Source organism: Vulpes lagopus, chromosome 8, assembly GCF_018345385.1.
Source record: "Vulpes lagopus strain Blue_001 chromosome 8, ASM1834538v1, whole genome shotgun sequence".
In the NCBI taxonomy this organism is placed as follows: Eukaryota; Metazoa; Chordata; class Mammalia; order Carnivora; family Canidae; genus Vulpes; species Vulpes lagopus.
In genome coordinates, this window is record NC_054831.1 from 74141824 (window position 1) to 74160759 (window position 18936).

Sequence of the window (18936 nt, forward strand, 5' to 3'; positions counted from 1 at the left end):
ATTTTTATCTTTTATTTTAGACATCAGAAAACAGGAAACTTAAGGAACCTTGTTAAGAAAGGAAAGCATTTTGTTGCTTTTAGCTGTGGTACATGTCCTTTTTCATCCTTTTTTGTCTATTTAGAGCAAAACTTTGCCAGTTTCAGGGTTGCCTTTTCTCTTTTGTATGGTTTTTAATGGTGACCAGTAGTTTTGACTAGGATGTAGGAAGAAAATGTTCATTTCCCCATTTTTCCTGCATATTTCCTCTTGTAAAATGTTCAACTTTATCCCATCTTCCGAGTCTTCCAAAATCTTGTCCCCGTTGCCCCTGCTTACTCGCACTCCATCCAGTGACAGTCCGTTCAGACACTGAGCTCTGTGTTTCTTTCAAGGCCGTGTCTCTACGTCTCCCTCCTCTTGCCTCCCCAGGGCGCGCTGGAAGCCCTGGCTCCGGTGTTGCTCACCTCCGTGCCTCGCGGAGTGATCTTGTGAAATGGCCAGTCCTTGAAGGGCCACTTCATGCTTCAGGGAGAAGATCCACGCCCCTGAGTTGGATCTGAGATGCTCTCCCGTCTGCCATCTGCTTGCTTTCCTATTTCCACTGGTCCCTCCTCCTCAGACACTTGTAGCATAGTGACAATAAGGGCAAACCTTAGCATCTTCTGTGATAGACTCCTCGCAGAATGCTTTCCTTACATATATGTGGCGCTTAGTTTGTTTCAACAGCCCTTTGGAATAAGGCATTTGTTGCCTCAAATCTGTTAATGTCCTTGAAGAGAGTTTTTGTTTCTAAAATGAATATTTGATTTTTTAAAGTTACAAATCCACAAACCTAGTTCTTCTTTAGTTTAATTCCACTTACAAAAGTCAGTAGACTGCTTTTAAATCTGGGAAAATTTATCATTCTCTTTTAAAGGAAATGTTAATGTTTGGTTAATGTTAATGTTCTTTAATGTTTAGTCCCACTTATAGATGAACTCCAAATGCCTTAAATTACATTTTATAGATTTAATATCTGCAGTTCCTTAAACATACCAACTTTTATTTTTTTTAAGAGACTTTATTTATATACTTATTTATTTGGCAGAGATAGAGCAAGCATAAGCAGGGAGAAAGGGAACAGTAGACTCCCCACTGAGCAGGGAGCCCAACTTGGGGCTGGGTTCCAGGACCCCGGGATCATGACTTGAGCTGACGGCAGATGCTTCACTGACTGAGCCACCAGGTGCCCCATACATATCAACTTTTAAATTTAAAAACAAAAACTGGGATGCCTGGGTGGCTCAGCAGTTGGGCATCTGCCTTTGGCTCAGGGCATGAACTTGGTCCAGGGATCAAGTCCTGCATCAGGCTCCCTGTGGGGAGCCTGCTTCTCCCTCTGCCTGTGTCTCTGCTTCTCTCTGTGTGTCTCTCATGAATAAATTTTTTAAATCTTTAAAAATAAATATATATTTTAAAAAATAAAAACAAAACCTTCCCTAGTTCTTAAATAACTTCTAATGTGATAAGTTTACAAATTTGCTGAACCTTGAGTCCCTTAAAAATTTGTTACACTGGGACGCCTGGGTGGCTCAGTGGTTGAGCGTCAGACTTTGACTCAAGGCGTGGTCCTGGGGGTTTCAGGATCAAGTCCCACAACAGGGCTCCCTGTGAGGAGCCTGTTTCTCCCTCTGCCTGTGTCTCTGCCTTCTCTCAGTGTCTCTCATGAATAAATAAATAAAATCTTTTAAAAATTTTTGTTACACCACTATTTATAAATTTCAAATCAGAAGTTCAACAGGTTTCAATTTTATAATTGAAAAAGCAACTTGGCCAGATTCTCTTAATGTTAAGTATATAAAATACTAAATATGGGCAGATTCCTTAATGCAAAAGAATTAGTCCCATGTTTAATTCTCTTAAGTTTTTCTGTACTTAGTTCTAGATCTTTATGAATGAAAAAAAAAATGAATTTCAAGTAAATTTAGAGGGTACTTTGTTCATCAGTTGAAATATTATGAGCCAGGACTCCAAGTGAATTTTCCTCAGTGACCAAATTCCCAGGCTGAACCACTTTTTATTATTACTGGGTCCAGGCCTCTCAGTGGCCTAGCCACGTAGTCCAGACACTGTGGACCCCACCTGCATGCTGCCTAAGTCTTCCTTCTCCTTGAGGAAGTCTGTAGTTTCCACCCAGGAGGCTTGGACTTTGCTTTTTTTTTTTTTTTTTTTTGTCTTTTGTTTTCACCTTTTACCTTTAAATATCTCTGAACGTGATAGAATCCTGTGTTCCTTTTTTATCTGGAAGGACCATAAATCTTACATTAAGCAGCGTCAAATTAATTTTGAATAGCTTTCATGCCCGTTCTGCCATCAGTACCAATAGTAGTAGCCTGTAGATTGAGGGACTCGGGCTTCGAGGTTAATACTGCCCAAGGCCTGATTGCCGAGCCAGCGCCATATGAGCCAGCGCCATATGTCACTGCAAATGGGCTGCCGCCATGGAGGGTCCCCCTGCTGTGTCTCGCGCTTCCATTTCTTTGCCTTGAATATGCCTCTCCCCCAAGGACGCCCTGAACACTTCTCCAGGTGGCTCAGCCCTCGTCCATTCTGTTTTAGCTTTCATGACTTGGCTTAAGCATCATCTCCTCCTTCTGAAGCCTTGTCAGCCAGTCGCAGACTCCCAAACCCAAACCACAGAACTCCATCACAGGATTGTGTGCCTGATGTGCACCCAGCACTTGTTTACAGTGCTTTGCTGCTCATGTTCATGTGATGTCTGCGTTAGACAGTGAGTTGTTGAGGACAGTGACCATGTCTTTGTGTCACCAGCACCTCCTTCAGTGCCTAGTGTATAATAGGCATTCCATCTATATTTTCTAATGAACAAATGAGGTTTTAATCTATTTTTATGTTATTTATTTGTTTATTTTTTAGATTTTATTTATTCATGAGAGACACAGAGAGAGGCAGAGACATAGGCAGGGGGAGAAGTAGGCTCCCTGTGGGGAGCCCGATGTGGGACTTGATCTCAGGACCCCGGGATCACGACTTGAACCAAAGGCAGACGCTCAACCACTGAGCCACCCAGGCGTCCCTTAATCTATTTTTTTAGATAATAAAAGGCTACCGTCTATAAAAGGTTAGCTAGCATGAGGCTGTTTTTTGAGGTAATGGAACCATTTTGTATCCTGATTACAAACATACCCACAAAAGTCTTCCTTCTCCTTGAGGAAGGAAGAGTCAAAGAGTCTCTTTGACAAAAGAGTCAACCGTGTTTGTCAATTAAAAAAAAAATTAAAACTGTCCCACTTTTTGAGGGTTTATTTAGGTGGGTTTTCACTTTTGTTTGTATGGAGGAAACTGATATTTACACATGCTCAACAGTTTCTTACATACATATGTGAATTGAAACACTAGGAAACACAAAGTGCAGATTTGATTTGATTTGATTTGATTTGATTTTTTAAAGATTTTATTTATTTAACAAAGAGAGCACAACAGACAGAGGGAGAGGGAACAAGCAGACTCCCCACTGAGCAGGGAACCCAGTGCAGGACTCAATCCCAGGACCTTGGGATCATGACCTAAGCCAAAGGCAGACATTTAACCAACTGAGCCACCCAGGCACCCTATAAAGTGCAGATTTTAAAAATTATTTCAGGGGTGCCTGGGTGCCATAATCGGTTGAATGTCCAACTCTTGGTTTTGGCTCAGGTCATGATCTCAGGGTCCTGGAATTGAGACGCATGGGGCTTTGCCCTCAAGGGGGGGATCTGCTTGAGATTTTCTCTCCCTCTTCCCCTCCCTGCCTCCTGCTAATGTTAAATGTGTTTAAATAATTTTCTCCTTTCTGCTTACCCTGTCTTTCAAGTTTTGTCTGATGAGAAAAAAGGTCAAGCCTATGAGCAAACTACAATAATTAAACAAAAATTTTTTACTGTCGTAGCTGTAAATATAGCACATTATTTCATTAAAGAAAGGAGATATTATTGAAGACTCTACTAATGCTTGAATCGCATATTTTTCTGGCTAATGGTACATTAGAAAGAAAGCCATTTGATTTTTCAGATATAAATTTGAGATCACTGATTTTGTGACAATATTTTCAAACTCAATTGGACTTCATATTTGATCTGGAGATAAGTAAGATGAGTCCCAGAATAATTTTCCTGACAACAGCCCCTACCATTTTTTACTGAAAACTTTTAGAACAGACTACATATATTCTGTTGTTGAAATTTAAAAGAAGATGTTGCTCACAAGGGAGAGGAGAGCACTTAGAGCCCTTAGCTGTAATTCTGTGTCTCTTGGTGCCTAAAGCTGGTGGTAATGCCTGTGGTAATGCCTTCTGAGACCATTGATCAAGAAGGCTGTCATTTGGTGTAGTGTCCACTGGGTGGCAGCAGAGACCTTAGTAAGAGCAAAGATGCACAAATATGAGGGGATTTGAGGGAGTCTCCTGGTTTTCTGATTTTTTTTTTAAGGGATGCCTAGAGTATTCTTTTTTATTTCCTTTTTTTTTTTTAAAGAAAAAATGTTCAAAAAACCCAAATAATAAACTTCTTTGCCTTTATTAAAATATATCAAGTTGGCATTGGCATAAAAATTCCACTTTCGATGGAACCCTGGTAAAAAATATCATTAATGTGCTATTTTCACAAAGGTGTCCCTGCTATATATGAGAGGAATTGTGTTGCTTACCTACCTTTAAGAGTCAGGCAGTAATTCTTTTAGACACCTATGTTTTCAAGGGGAAGAAGAGAATTAAATTATAAGCATGGATTTTATTGTGGGGTGAGCACAGACAGTATTGTGGCTACTGAAGAGTTCAGAGTGAAAGTGTGGATGGTAAATATCAATATGTATTGCCATCTATCAGTTGGTATCCATCTGTTTTGACATCAGTTATGCTTGAATCTTATAGTTACCCTTGATCACTTAGGGATGAAAGGGGATGGGTAAACTAAGCAAAGCCAAATAGAGCAGTGTTCTTGTATGTGTGTGTGTGTGTGTGTGTGTGTGTGTGTGTGTGTTGGGGGGGGGTCTCCCTTAAGGAGAGATTGTTCAAGAATGTTTCATGCTTATCTGGATCTATTTTGTGGGGAAAAGCCCAACTATTTATTAGCATATGAAAATATCATTGATGACGGCATTTGTCCTTTTTAAGGGGTCTACATGGTCTATCTTCAGCTCAGTGAAAGTTGAATAATTCGCTTTCAGGAAAGAATCACCTGAATAACAAATTCAGAGTAGAGTTTCTTTCCAGATTTTGCAATTACCGAGGTCGGATTGCCTGGGCACAGAGTCCTCGGGTTTGGGTATTAGTGTTGGAATGGAGAGGCCTGTGCCCTGTGCAGTCTCTGTGAAATGTGAGCAAGTTCCTGCCCAGACACGAGCATCTCCAGGAAGGGAGACACTCTCTGCTCCTGGGTTCCCTATGGCTGCCTCCGCTTTCTGCCCTTGGCTCCCCTTCCGATCCTTTCCGTCATGCAGCTCCCCTCCCCTCTGCTTTCTCTCTCCATCTCCCCCTTTTCTTCTCAGGTCACTTCTTTCTGCCCCCTTGCATCCCCCTCCTCTTGAGAGAGACAGCCCTCCTGCACAGCGGATGCTGCCCCCAGGCCGAGGACCTGCACTGAGATGCAGGCAGCATGTGGACATTTGATCATTGTTGGGTCATTGATGATTCTCCCCCCAGTCAGAGGTGTCTGGTCAGTCCCGGGAACAACTTGAACATGGCCTAGCCCCACCGTGTCATCATTCAGCGGGTGTTTGTGGAAGGGGGATGCTGGTCAGGGTCCTGAGCCATATATTGGTTACACCCGTTAGTTTGTAGGATGCCTCAGGTCACAGATTTTTAAGCCCCTCCATTTTGGAAGGCTCTTACTACGTCTTTCAAATTGCTTTACCTTTTTCCATTCTTATTGAAAATCTCTCTGGGGACAGGGCCATGTACTCTAAATGTCTTTCTCCACTTAAGATATTCAGCCTCTACCTGCTACAGGGCCCTAGTACCTAAATGGGAGATTACCATCTAGGAATTAATTAAATGCAGTGTCATTTTGTCTGCACTGCATTTTTTTCCCCCTCGAAACCCTGCTACATCTAGTTTCTTAGCTGGTAGATCTTGGATATTTATAACCGTTACGTTTCTGTACCATTTATATGATTAGTGTGTCATTACTCTAATTCATATTAATTACATGTGAATGAATGGACACTTTATCACCACCTTACTTGTAATTCCGTTACTATCTTAGATACTAGAGGTATAGGGGTAGGAAAGGGGGAGAAGTCACTTTAGGTTATTGTCTGCTTGGGGAAAGGGAGATGTGTTTTGGGCTACCATGAAAGAACGTGGAAATGCTACTTTTTTGATATTTTAGAACAGTCACAGAATGTTTTCCCCAGTGTGGGTTTGGGTCTCTTGCCCATTCAGTAAATGGAACATGTTGAAGTTTTCTTTTAATTCTACTATGATGTGTAGATGCATAGAATATTAATGTCTCTTCCTTAGAAAACTTTCTGTATTGACTTGAATATAAAGTGATGTTAAATGTAAGGTGAATGCTTTCCTTACCCTTTATGTTGAACAATTAAATCTCCCATGTATGTGTGTATGACACATACCTTTCCATCTTGTTTCATGCATGAATTACCACCTTGGTCTCTCCTTTACCGATTTCTCAACCATCTTATTCCTTCTCCTGAGAAATAATGCCTTGTACCTGTAATCCTACACTTTTACTCTGTCCTGTTAGTCTTTACCAATATGTGCTGTTTATGTAACTAAAGAATTTCAGAATGAAAGTCTGCAGGTACTGGGATATAGGAACAGTGTGTGATACGGCCTCATTTTCCCCACAGATGTTCCATTTTCTCTCTTAGTCCTCTTTCCTCCCCACTTTCTTCCTTCCACCTCTCCCAAGGTTTTTGTTTTGTTTTTGGTTTTTTGTTGTTGTTGTTTTCATCTTTCCACTGGCTTGTGCCCTGATTAACCCCTTTCTACTCTGGCTCAGTCCAAACCTGGAATTTTGCTTAAATTCTGGGGTACACAATTAACCAAGGTGCCCTTCCATGTCCATCATTGTCAGTAAGTCAGTCTAGCTTAATGTCCGTGGGAAATGCTGTGGAAGCCAACCCTAGATTGACCATCCCTAGCAATACCATGGTGGTCACGACACAAAATGGCAGATGGGAATCTGTGAAGTAATGGAACTCTCATTACCTGCAGGATCTGTTACTGCCTGTGTCTACGTCCACATTTGCTTTGTTCAGTTGTCTTTTTGATGTGGTTACATAAAGTAAATTTTAATTACTATAGTTGCTTTCATTACATGGTTGACATTTGAAAGTACACTAGGACCATAAAAGCAAATGATTATAAATAATGAAATATGTGATTTTTAACTAGCAGAAAAAGGCAATCCATAAAATTTGTGTTTAGTATAGCATATCAGTTTTGAGATTGAGGATGTAGACTTGAGGGTAGTATCTTAGTTCGGGCTGCTATGATGGAAATACCACAGATTGAGCGGCTCTAACAACTAAGAAATATTTTCTCGTAATTCTGGAGGCTGGGAGGTCCAAGATCAAAGTGTTGCCAAGGTTGGTTTCTTCCCTCGTTGGCTTTAGCTGGGCGTCTTCCTACCTGGTCTTCCGTCTATACCCGTCTGTGATACCCCTCTTCTTAGGAGGATGTGGGTCATATTGGATAAGAGGCCAGTGACCTCAGAGAACCTTAATTACCATTGTAAAGGCTTTATCTCCAAATCTTGTCACATCTGAGGGATTGGGGGTTCAAGCTTCAACATACGAGTTCTCAGGGACGACACAGGTCAGCCCATACAATAAGGTAGTTTTTAGGCACAGATTTTGCTGAAGAAGAGAAAAAACACAAATATGTCCTCTAGTGAATTAAACCCTGCTCTAGTGCCCAGTCCTCCTCAGAAGCCCCAGAGTGTGCAGCTCTCCACCAGGGTGAACGCATCCCAAGCAGGCATTGCCAGTGCTTCACACGTGTGAATCAGGCTCAGACTCTCCCTCCCTCTACGTGTCAGCTGTCTTAGTATATTTGGGGAGGTGTGATGACAGAAGGTGAAGGGCTGCCCCCAACCTGGTCCAGAGTTCCCTGTCTAATCACTATTCCCCCAGTGGGATGTTCCTCCCTGCTCCGCCAGGGGCCATTCCCTGCTTCACTGGTGACCACAACTGAGAGGAACCCACGGGCTTCAGTCCTTGTGGTGCAGCGTGGCTATTTTTTTAGAAGACTCTGCAGAGGGGGCAGTAAAACCAGGGCGGATCACACATCTCTTTGTGGCCCCATCCACTGCTCCACATGAAGAGAGGTGAGGGCCCTAGTCCCATCATGAGGTCTCTACCCTCGTGACCTAATTATCCCCACAAACCTCATCTCCAAATACCATATTAGGTAGGGGAATTCCACTGTATGAATTTTTGGGGGAGACATAAACATTCGGCCCATAGCAGATAGCTAACCTTTGAAAGCACCTAATTACAAGAAAGTTTGGTTCTCATGGGTTGTGAAACAACACAGATGGAAACATTGAAAACAGGGTGTGAGCCTCCATGATCCAGACTAAGAGAAACATTGGATGCTTTCACCCATAGATGAACGTTCCAGGGAGGACCCGCACATTCAAGTTGTAGCAGGAGTTCACTTTGAAGTCTGGTGTTGGGGTGCTGTTGTTTAATACTGCTATGGAGAATTTGTTAAACATTTTCAATTATTTCACATGAACCGAAATGTCGGTGGCTCTGTCTGCAGGCTGCCGAAAGCCACTGAAGTGGTGGAGTAGTGGAGCAGCTTAAAGGGCTCAGCGGGAGAGTCTCTACAACTAATCCAATTTTGTCCCTGTAACAGCACATCTCGCAGGCAGGAATTAACCACTCTCTGGGTGCCCCTGCTTTCTTTTTCTTTTTAATGGTTATGGTTTTCATCAGGTTCCTACTCACCCACCTGGAAAGGGCACTGTGATGATTGGCTGATATTTTTGTCTGATGGAATACCAACCAGCCATTGAATTAGCCGCTCAGGTTACTGTGTTGTGCCCTTAGCACATTGTCAGAGTGGGAACTAAAAGAAAATTCATAAGTTCAGTTTTTCTTTTATATAGGTCTTTATATCTTCTTGATAATTTGTTGGTGTTATCTGCCTACAGGGAAGAAGGAGTTCCTGTATTTATCTGGGACTAAATGGATAATTATTTGTAGAGCTGGTAAAAGCTTTTTGGGGGACACAGATTTTAATTTTATTTTTATTGTTTTTAACCCAATAGACTGCATAACTACTTGTGAATATTCTTGACTCAGGCTGCATTCAAGTCCCCTTTCTTACCTTGAGTTTAGCTGTTTCCTATGAGACCAGCCAGATGCTGAACTGGAATTGCCTGAGACTACTTCACAAGCAACGTTATCAACATGGACAACTCTTCTCATTGCCAAGCATTTTAAAGTTTGGGTTATCACTTAAATTACCATGTCTGCATACATGGTAATCTTTTTTTTATAAAAAGAGATGAGAACAATATAGGTTACACCCTCTGTTGCTGAGCAGTCTCTGGTGCTGTGTTCTATCCCAGAGGCCCCCTTAGCTCTGCTCCTCCCTCACGGCCTGCACCCAGCGCATGAGCAGCTGTGTGGACCTAACCGTTAACTGTGGAGGATGTGCCAGATGCAGCCCCTTCTCATTACTTCCGTGCAGAGGGCTCTGGAATCAGCTCTTATTTGAACGGTGATTGCTATTTACCAGCGGGAAGCCCCTGTGCATTTTTATTTCTGCCTCGGTTTCCTCCTCTATAGAATGAGATCACAGTGGTGACCTAAGTTACACGCCTATTGCTAAATGCCGTATGTACAGTTTTTGAGTGGGGGTGACGCATGGTAAGTGTGTAATGGATAGTTGCTATTACTGTTACTTTTATCATCATTAATTATTACATAACTGAAGTCCAGTCCCCCTCCCCGCCCGGATGAACTTGGTAAGCTAGGTATCAGATGATGTTACCCTCCTGCTGAAAAGGCCTTCATGGTTTGCAGTTAACTCAGAAAGAAATTCACAGTCCTCACCATAGTCTTCAAGACCCTGTGTGATGTGAATCTTTGGTTCCTCCAGCCTCGTCCCTGGCTGTTCTCTGTCTTCTGCTCAAGCACAAGGTGCCTTGGCTCTTTCTAGAACTCTGCTCTGCTCCATCCTGCCCCACCTCAAATCACTTGAATTGCTTCTCCTGGTGCTGTCTTCCTAGCTCTGCACACCCAGCATATACGCTCCATGAAGACAGAGACTTCATCCTTCGTGTCCTCTCCAGTTTGCCAGCACCCTGTACCAGTGCCTGGTACATAGTATTTGTGTGATACAAAAGTATTTGTGGAATGGGTAAATGAACAAAACAAACTATAATCGCCAATTCTAACACTGTGTGTGCTTTCAGATGTGCAAAATAAAGAGCTTGCACAAATATTGTCAAAGTAAACTGAGATTCAGTTAAAACCATCAAAAGAATCTCTGGAATTTAATGAGTGTGGCATAAACAGCAGAACTGGAGTGAAAATACCAGGTGCCGGTTCTCAGTCAGTGTCTGCCATGAAAGATCACTTGGCTGCTCAGAGACTCGGCTTCCCGCTTCTAAAATACAGGCAGCACTAGATCTCAAACCCTTGGGCTCTGAGCAGCTGCCCAGCTGAGGGAAGAGTAAAAGGGGTGACTTTCCACTTTCATGAGAACAGCTATGTTTCTATTTTATTTATATATTGGGGTTTTGTATGAAATTTAGTTTAAAAGTCTGCTTTTAAAAAGTTTTAAAACTACTGGACTAGAAGACCACAAAGGTTTGGAGTGCCAGGGTGGCTCAGTTGGTTGAGCATCTGACTGCTGATCTCAGTTCAGGTCTTGATCTCAGGTCTTGGCTCAAGACCTGTGGGATCAAGCCTCACACTGGGGCGCCACACTGGGTGTGGAGCCTACTTAAAAAAAAAAAAAAAGAAAGAAAGAAGAAAAGAAGAGCACAAAGATCATTTTTACCTTAGTAATCCTGATCCCAGTAGCTTAATTCTTTAAAGGATGTTGCTTCTTCATTCTCTGCTCCTCCCTTCCCAAAGAACAGATCACCTAATAATTTTTTTAAGTATCTTAAAATTATGATATGTGGGTAAATAACAAAATTGTAAGACAGTATCTGTGTGCTTACCTCTCTTGTATGCATTGCTTAGCACAGTGCCTAAAACCGAGCTCACTCAGTAAGTATTGTAGATGGATGGATGGGTAGATATATGAAGAGAGTAACATTTTTCAGTGAGACTTTGTTATTTTGTAATATGTGAAAAACATTGTAAACCTTCAAATGTTTATAAGTATGGTCTGTTGTTTTCTGTCAAGGTGATATTTATTGGATATCTACATTATAATAGATCATTTTCATTTTTTAATTTAAAAAAAATTTAAGTTTTGTATTTTAATTCCAGTAGAGTTAACATACAGTGTTATATTAGCTTCAAGTATACAATATAGTGACTCAACAGTTCTGTTACTCAGGGCTCATCATGTGGGTGTCCTTAATCCCCTTCACCCATACCCACGCCTCCCCTCCCTTCTGGTAACCATCAGTTTCTTCTCCCTAGTGAAGAGTCTGTTTTGGTTTATCTCTCCTTTTTTTTCCCCTTAAACTCCACATATTAGTGAGATCCTATGGTATTTGTCTTTCACTGACTTACTTCACTTAGCCTCATACTCTCTAGCTCCGTCCATGTTGTTACAAATGGCAAGACTTCATTTTTTATGGCTGAGTAATATTCCTGTGTGTTTGTGTGTGTGTGTGTGTGTGTGTAATACACATATGAATGTATATATTTTACTACATCTTCTTTATTCATCTATCAATGGACATTTGGGCTACTTCCATATCTTCGCTATTATAAATAATGCTACAGTAAGCATGGATACACATATCCCTTTGAATTAGTGGTTTTGTGTTTTTTGGGTAAATACCCAGTAGTACAATTGCTGGATCTTAGGGTAGTTCTACTTTTTACTTTTTGGGGAACCTCGGTACTGTTTTCCACAGTGGCCGCACCAGTTTGCATTCCCACCAACAGTGTGTGAGGGTTCCTTTTATCCCCACATCCTCACCAACACTTACTCTTTGTTGTGTTTCATTTTAGCCATTCTGACAGGTGTGAGGTGACATCTCATTGTAGTTTTGATTTGCATTTCTCTGATGCTTAGTGATGTTGAGCATCTTTTCATGTGTCTCTTGGCCATCTGTATGTCTTCTTTGGAGAAATGTCTGCTCATGCCTGCTGCCCACTTTTAAATTGGATTATTTGGTTTTTGAGTATTGAGTTGACTAAATTCTTTATAGATTTTGGATACTAACTCTTTATCTGATATGTCACTTGCAAATATCTTCTCCTGTTTTGTGGGTTGCCTTTTAGTTTTGTTGATTATTTCCTTCTCCATGCAGAAGCTTCTTATTTTGATGTAGTCCTGATAGTTTTGTTTCCTGGGTCTGCTTGAGCACACATATCTAGAAAAATGTTGCTATAGTCAAATGTCAGAGATATTACTTCTTATGTTCTCTTCTAGGACTTTTATGATCTCATGTCTTACATTTAGGTATTTAATCCATTTTGAGTTCATTTTGTGTATGGTGTAAGAAAGTGGTCCAGTTTCATTCTTTTGTATATAGTTGTCCGGTTTTCCCAACACTGTTTGTTGAAGAGATTATCTTTTTCCCATTGCACATACTTTCCTGCTTTGTCAAAGACTGATTGCATAATTGTGAGCTCTCTATTCCATTTGTTTGTGTGTTTGTTTTTGTGCCAGTACCGTACTGTCTTAATCACTATAGCTTTGTAATAGAACTTGAAACCTGGAATTGTGATACCTTGAGTTTTGTTTTTCTTTTTCAAGATTGTTTTGGCTTTGGGGGGTCTTTTGTGGTTCCATACAAATTTTAGGACTGTTTGTTCTAGTTCTGTGAAAAGTGCCACTGGTGTTTTGATAGGGATTGCATTAAATTTGTAGTTTGCTTTGGTTAGTATAGACATTCTTACAACATTTGTTCTTCTAGCCCATGAGCATGAAATATCTTTCCATTTTTTTGTGTCATTTTCAGTTTCTTTCATGAGTGTTTTACAGTTTTCAGAGTACAGACCTTTCACCTCTTTGGTTAAGTTTATTCCTAGGTATTTTATTCTTTTTGGTGCAGTTGTCAATGGTATTGTTTTCTTAATTTTTATTTCTGCTGCTTCATTAGTAGTATATAGAAATGAAGCGATTTCTATACATTGATTTTGTATCCTGTGACTTTTTACTGAGTTAATTGATCAATTCTAGTAGCTTTTTGGTGGGAGTCTTTCAAGTTTTCTATTTATAGAATCATGTCATCTGCAAATAGTGAAAGTTTTATTCTTCCTTGCCAATTTAGATGCCTTTTATTCCTTTTTCTTGTCTGATTTCTGTGGCTAAGACTTCAATCCTATGTTGAATAAAAGTCATGAGAGTGGACATCTTAGAACTGTTTACTGAATGGCCAATTCATTATACTTTCTTTTCTCTTATTTTTAAAAAAGATTTATTTATTTGAGAGAGAGAGAGAGAGCATGAAGAGGGGGAGAGGCAAGGTAGAGGGAGAAGCAGACTCCACACTGAGCAGTGAGCCAGATGTGGGGCTCGGTCTAGGATCCTGGGATCATGTCCTGAGCCAAAGGCAGCCACTTAACTGACTGAGCCACCCAGGTGCCCCTGCACCTTCCTTTAATTCTTCATTAATTTTCTGATGTTAGTTATGTAAATATAAAACTAAAAGTATCCCGTATGATTTTCTTTTTTAATTCTTTTTTTTCCTTTTTGCATTTGAAATAAGATCCTTTTAGAGCTATTAGCTTTGAGAGAGTACTATCTCTTTTTATAGTGAAGTTACACTGTGGCAGTGTAGTGTGGCATTTCTCCATTTTTACTTGAGATAAAAATAGTAATAATTATAAGCTATCTTGGGACAACCTTGAGACCACAGTTGGTCATCATCTGCCTTTTCTTTTTTTTTCTTTTCTTTTCTTTTTTTTTTTTTTTTATCATCTGCCTTTTCAATTTGGCAGACCTGCTTAAAGTTGATAGACCTTTTACTGAGATTTACTAGATTACTTTAGACTAAAGCCAAAGTAGCATAATGGTAAGGCATTGAGCTACTGACCTGCATGGTTGTTTTAGTAATAAATATGAGCATATCAGTTTTGCATTCTTAAAAAAGCATGTAATAATATATCTTAAGAAAACATAAGAATCACATTATATAATTATATAAACCTTACTCATAAGTTTATAAAGTATTGCTACTTGCATGCTGTCTAATAAGATTTTGACTTTTGCTATGTTTTAGTATCAGTCTCTCTTAAAAATGCTGCTTCTAAACCTCTAAAATTCTGTGGCATACATGTATGAGTGCACGTATGAAAAGCATGTAGTTGTTCAAAATGTGGCTACTAATGTACGTAATACTATTTACTCCTGTGTTCATGTTACTTACAAATCTGTCTTTCCCTTCAGGTAAAGAGGACGAATATCCAAAGAAACCTTTGGGGCAGCTTCCACCTGAACCTGCCAGCATCAGTCACCTGAGCAACGGACGAAGAAGTGTTGGCAAGTCAAGTCCCCACATGAGCAGCAGAAGAGAAAGTGGCTCATCACCTCACAAAAAACATGAGCCTTCCCCTCACCATCAAAGTAGAATTGGTACACCAGAGCGAGTACGGGTGCAAAGACGGAAATCAGATGATGAGGACAGTAGAAAGCTTAAAGAAGAAGCAGATTTTCAAAGAAAACTTCCATCAGGGCCACAAGACAGTTCCAAGCAGTATAATCATGCAGCTGCTAACCAAAATAGCAACGCCACTTCAAATACCAGGAAGGAATTTGTGCCCAAGTGGAATAAACCATCAGACATTTCAGCTATTGAGAAAACTGCCAAATATGCCATCGAAGGCAAAAGTAGGTCGGTGCAGCCCACACTTGCAGTCACCATCCCAAGTTCTGCTGATACTCGAATATCAAATGTAAGGCAAAAGATGAAGGTTTTAGATGCTGATGAAGGGAAACGGGGCTCTAACGCATCCCAGTACGATAACGTACCTGAAAATGACAACAGTGCATCTATTGAAGAGGCACTAGAAAGAGCTTACTCCCAAAGTCCAAGGAACATGGTTTCCTCTCTCAGCCCAAGGAAGCATATGGAGCCGGGTTCTAGTCCATCAAGAGTACCAACCAAGTTTACCTTTAAAGTACAGCCTGCAGGTTACCCAAAATATCCATCCCCACTAGATGGGGAAGATCGCAGGACAGTACATCCGCCATCCTACAGTAACCCCCCTGTTTACCATGGAAATTCTCCCAAACACATCCCTAGTGCTAACAGCAGCTGCGCATCTCCACAGTTTACTCACGGGGCTCAAAGGAATCCTTCCCGGAGACCTTATGGTTCTACGCTTTCGGTCGATGTTTCTCCCGAGAAGTTCTATGGCCGCCCGCTTCCTCTTGTACTACCATCCAGCCGAATAGAAGTTCTTCCTGTTGATCCTGGCGCCGGGGGATATTCGGGCAATTCGGAGTCACCAAAGAACGGCAAATTCATCATTCCTCCAGTGGATTACCTGTCAGAAGTTATTTACACGTATAGACCTGAGACTCATGGACAGTTGTGGACTCAAGATGCTAACCGTGGCCACTTGAGCAATTTACCAAAATATTCCGCCTTTCAACATGTTTCCTTTCAGGACCATAGCCTCCCGGCAGTCTCAGTAGATAGTCCAGTGCGATACAGAACTTCACCAGGTTTAGAAGATGCCAGTTCCTCTGGGTATCAATATTCAGGGCCCTCACCTCCAGTATATCACTACAGAAATCGGGATGGACTTTCTATTCAAGAATCAGTATTGCTGTGAGAATTTATCTATACTTGGTAAAGACAAGAGAATAGAAACCATTTGAAACCTACATTGCTATGTTTATAATTGCCAAAGCAGTATTTTATATTATTGTAAACATCTCACACAATTCCAGTGTCTGCTAGTAATAAGAATATATAGAAATGTTTTATCCCCAAGTAGATGCTGCTTACAATGAGCATTTTTAAATTGCATCATCTCTGAACCTGTTAAAAAAGAATTTAACGTGGTGGAAACATAGCAATAGCATTTAGGGAGGCACACATAATAATAATTCATTACTCCGTTTCATTTATGTCTTTCTCCAAAATCTGAGCATTTTTGTACCATTAGCCCATTCTGTTTTGAGTTATATTACAGAGCACAGAAAAACTGTGTAGAATAGACCTTTTTAAGGCTATGTGTAGAGCGTGTCTTTGAATAGATACCAAAATGCCTCTATGCACACATATTTGAACACAGAACTAAAGAAACATTAAAAAAAAAAAAAACCTAATTGTAATCCACATCCATAGATTAATTTACTATTCTTCCTTTCCTTAACTTACCTTTCAGCCAGGTTTTTGTCCCCACCCCCTTATATTTTTCACCCAGGTCCTAACATGCCGTCGGGTGTTTGCCCTGACTTCTCTGCAATTGTGGCCATTTTCTTTCCTTCTGAAAATTAAAGACACTGGAGAGAAAGGCTGACCACCTAATGGTGCTTAAACACTGGGGCACTCAAAGTAAGGTTATGGCCAGAGGCGTGGCGCTGCTGGTACCCCAAGATCAGTTTTAGAGCAGTTTGAAGTGCATTTGTGCCCTTGGTTCTGGTCTGACTCTTGCAAAGCTCAGAGCAAAATGTTCCTTGCCAGATGCAGAGGAAGTGCTGCCATCCTGCTCTCCAGTGGATGCCAGCAGGAGAGGTTGCGAGTTACTGATCCTCAAGCACTCACACGGGGCATCAGAACAAACTCCTTTGAAATCCATTTGAAAGCAGGATTAACAATATGGTTACTCCTTACTTCTGCCCTTTCGATTCCTGCACAGTCCAGGGTGTCATTTACTGTCATGGTCTTTTTCTGGCACTCTTTCTTTCAAGGTGGTAGTCCATGGATATTGCTGCACTTAGGCCATTAAATTATCATTGTGTAAACTTGTAAAAAATGATTCTAATTATTAATAGGAGTCTAAGATTTTAATCTTTTTTTAAAAAATAGTGTGACTTTCATACTTTCAAAAATCTCCTTTTTTCCCCCTTTTTACAGTTAAAAAAAATTCAGATTCATGGTTAAGAGATTAGCAATGAATGTCTTTTAAAATAGTCTATTACACTACAATTACCAAAACACTGGGAAAGTTTTAGGGCACTCCCAGAAAGTATGGCTTTGTGTTTAATTGGAGAGCTCGTTTTCCACATATTTTCCTCGTGTTTGAATAAGGACTAGAGTAGAAAACCTAACTTCAAGGGTTCCGCTTGTTGCAAGTTGGCGCTTTAAACTTTCAAGGTACTGAAGTATGTCCTTTCAAATGAGAGTAACATTTGTTTAGCTAGTGAATGTGACAATATTTTTTATGTATATAATGAGTCTAATGTAATTTTAATCAACTTGGTAATGATGTTATTAAACAGCAAAACAAATGGCAGTGTGTTAGCAGCTAAGCACTACGCTGAAACGCAGGCAAAATCCTGCTCCCCCTGGGCTCTTGATTCAGATCATGTGGAGGCTTAGAGAGAAATGTATATAAAAAATGTAGCTGAGGATATTAATTCCAATTTTTAAACCATGATTCTGTGACTTGTAATAAACCAAGCTGTACAATTTAGGTTATGATAGCGGCATCTGAGCTGCCCCAAAATATCTATGTCAACAGTGGTAAATACTGTAGATTTATATATATATATATATACATATATATATATGCAAAATATATATAAACACACACTATTTTCTTATGTCATCTATGACATTTTTATCTGTATACTTTTTTTGATGTGATTGTTTTTAACATGCTAAAAGTAATAAGTATATTTTGTTTTGTGTCTTTCATGTGCCTTTTTTATATGGCAAAAGCGCTGCATCTCTGATGCTTCTAAAGCTAATTTTCTTCTAATTGAGGAGATACTGCTCAGTGTTTGCCCACATGACTGTACATTTTATCACAGTTGTATGTTAAATGCTTTATTAATTTCCAGGAGTACTGTATTTAGAACTACATCACCTTTCCTTTATTTTATTTTCTCTGCCATTATTAATAGCAATAAGGTATTTCCAGTCTCCCCCACTCTAAACGTTGCTCCCTCTGTTAGTTTTGCAAGTAGGAAAATTTAATTTGAACTTATTTTGCCACCATCCAATTTTTAGGCTTTTAAATTTGTCTTTTAATAAAAGATAAATAATGGAATGATGATAAAAGATGAAATAATATTAGTAAAGTGAGTTAAATATAATCGCAAAACTGTATTTGGTGAGGAATCTCGTGGAGCAGAGGCTGATGTGATCCTACTACACAGCTGTGCATGCTGTAAATAGTATTCACTCTCTTCTTTATAGCAGTCCTGCTTCATGCAATAAGCTCTTTGGTGTGGTTTTTGTTGTTTTAATATTTAGTTTGAAATGTTAAAGAGACTACACCCAGGGTCTCCAAGGGAGATTTTTTTTTTAATCGAATTTAAAAAAAAACAAAAACGCTTTTGAAAGCTAAGAGAGATGTATATACATAAATATAAAGTCAGATACCAGAGTACTGTAGAAAAAAATTATTTTTCCTTCCACCCTGCTGAATTTTCCAGCCAGGCCCTGTAAACTGGTCTGACAAAAGTAGGTCAACAAGAAAAAAGCAGAAGTTTATTAACAGGTGCATCCTACATTCACATGGTACCCAGTCCTGAGCAACTCAAAGGAGGATTAGATTTAGGGTCCCCCAAAAATAAATAAACAAATAAATAAATTAAAAAAAAGATTTGGGGTCCATGCACCTGACTTAGCAGGGAGAAGGAGGAGGAGAAAGGCACTTATGGGAGAGCAAGGGACTATT

The 18936-nt window shown here is 40.1% G+C and overlaps 1 protein-coding gene across 4 annotated transcripts in view; it reads left to right on the forward strand.

Annotated features, from left to right (window-relative positions):
- USP6NL (USP6 N-terminal like) overlaps positions 1 to 18303 on the forward strand; it is a 169671-nt gene extending 151368 nt beyond the window's left edge. For all 4 annotated transcript variants that reach the window (XM_041767216.1, XM_041767218.1, XM_041767217.1 and 1 more), the window contains one exon: positions 14525 to 18303. In XM_041767216.1, coding sequence (XP_041623150.1) covers positions 14525 to 15915 — 1391 coding nt within the window. In that variant the 3' untranslated portion in view covers positions 15916 to 18303. The remainder of the gene's footprint in view (positions 1 to 14524) is intronic.
- Positions 18304 to 18936: the final 633 nt, after the last annotated feature.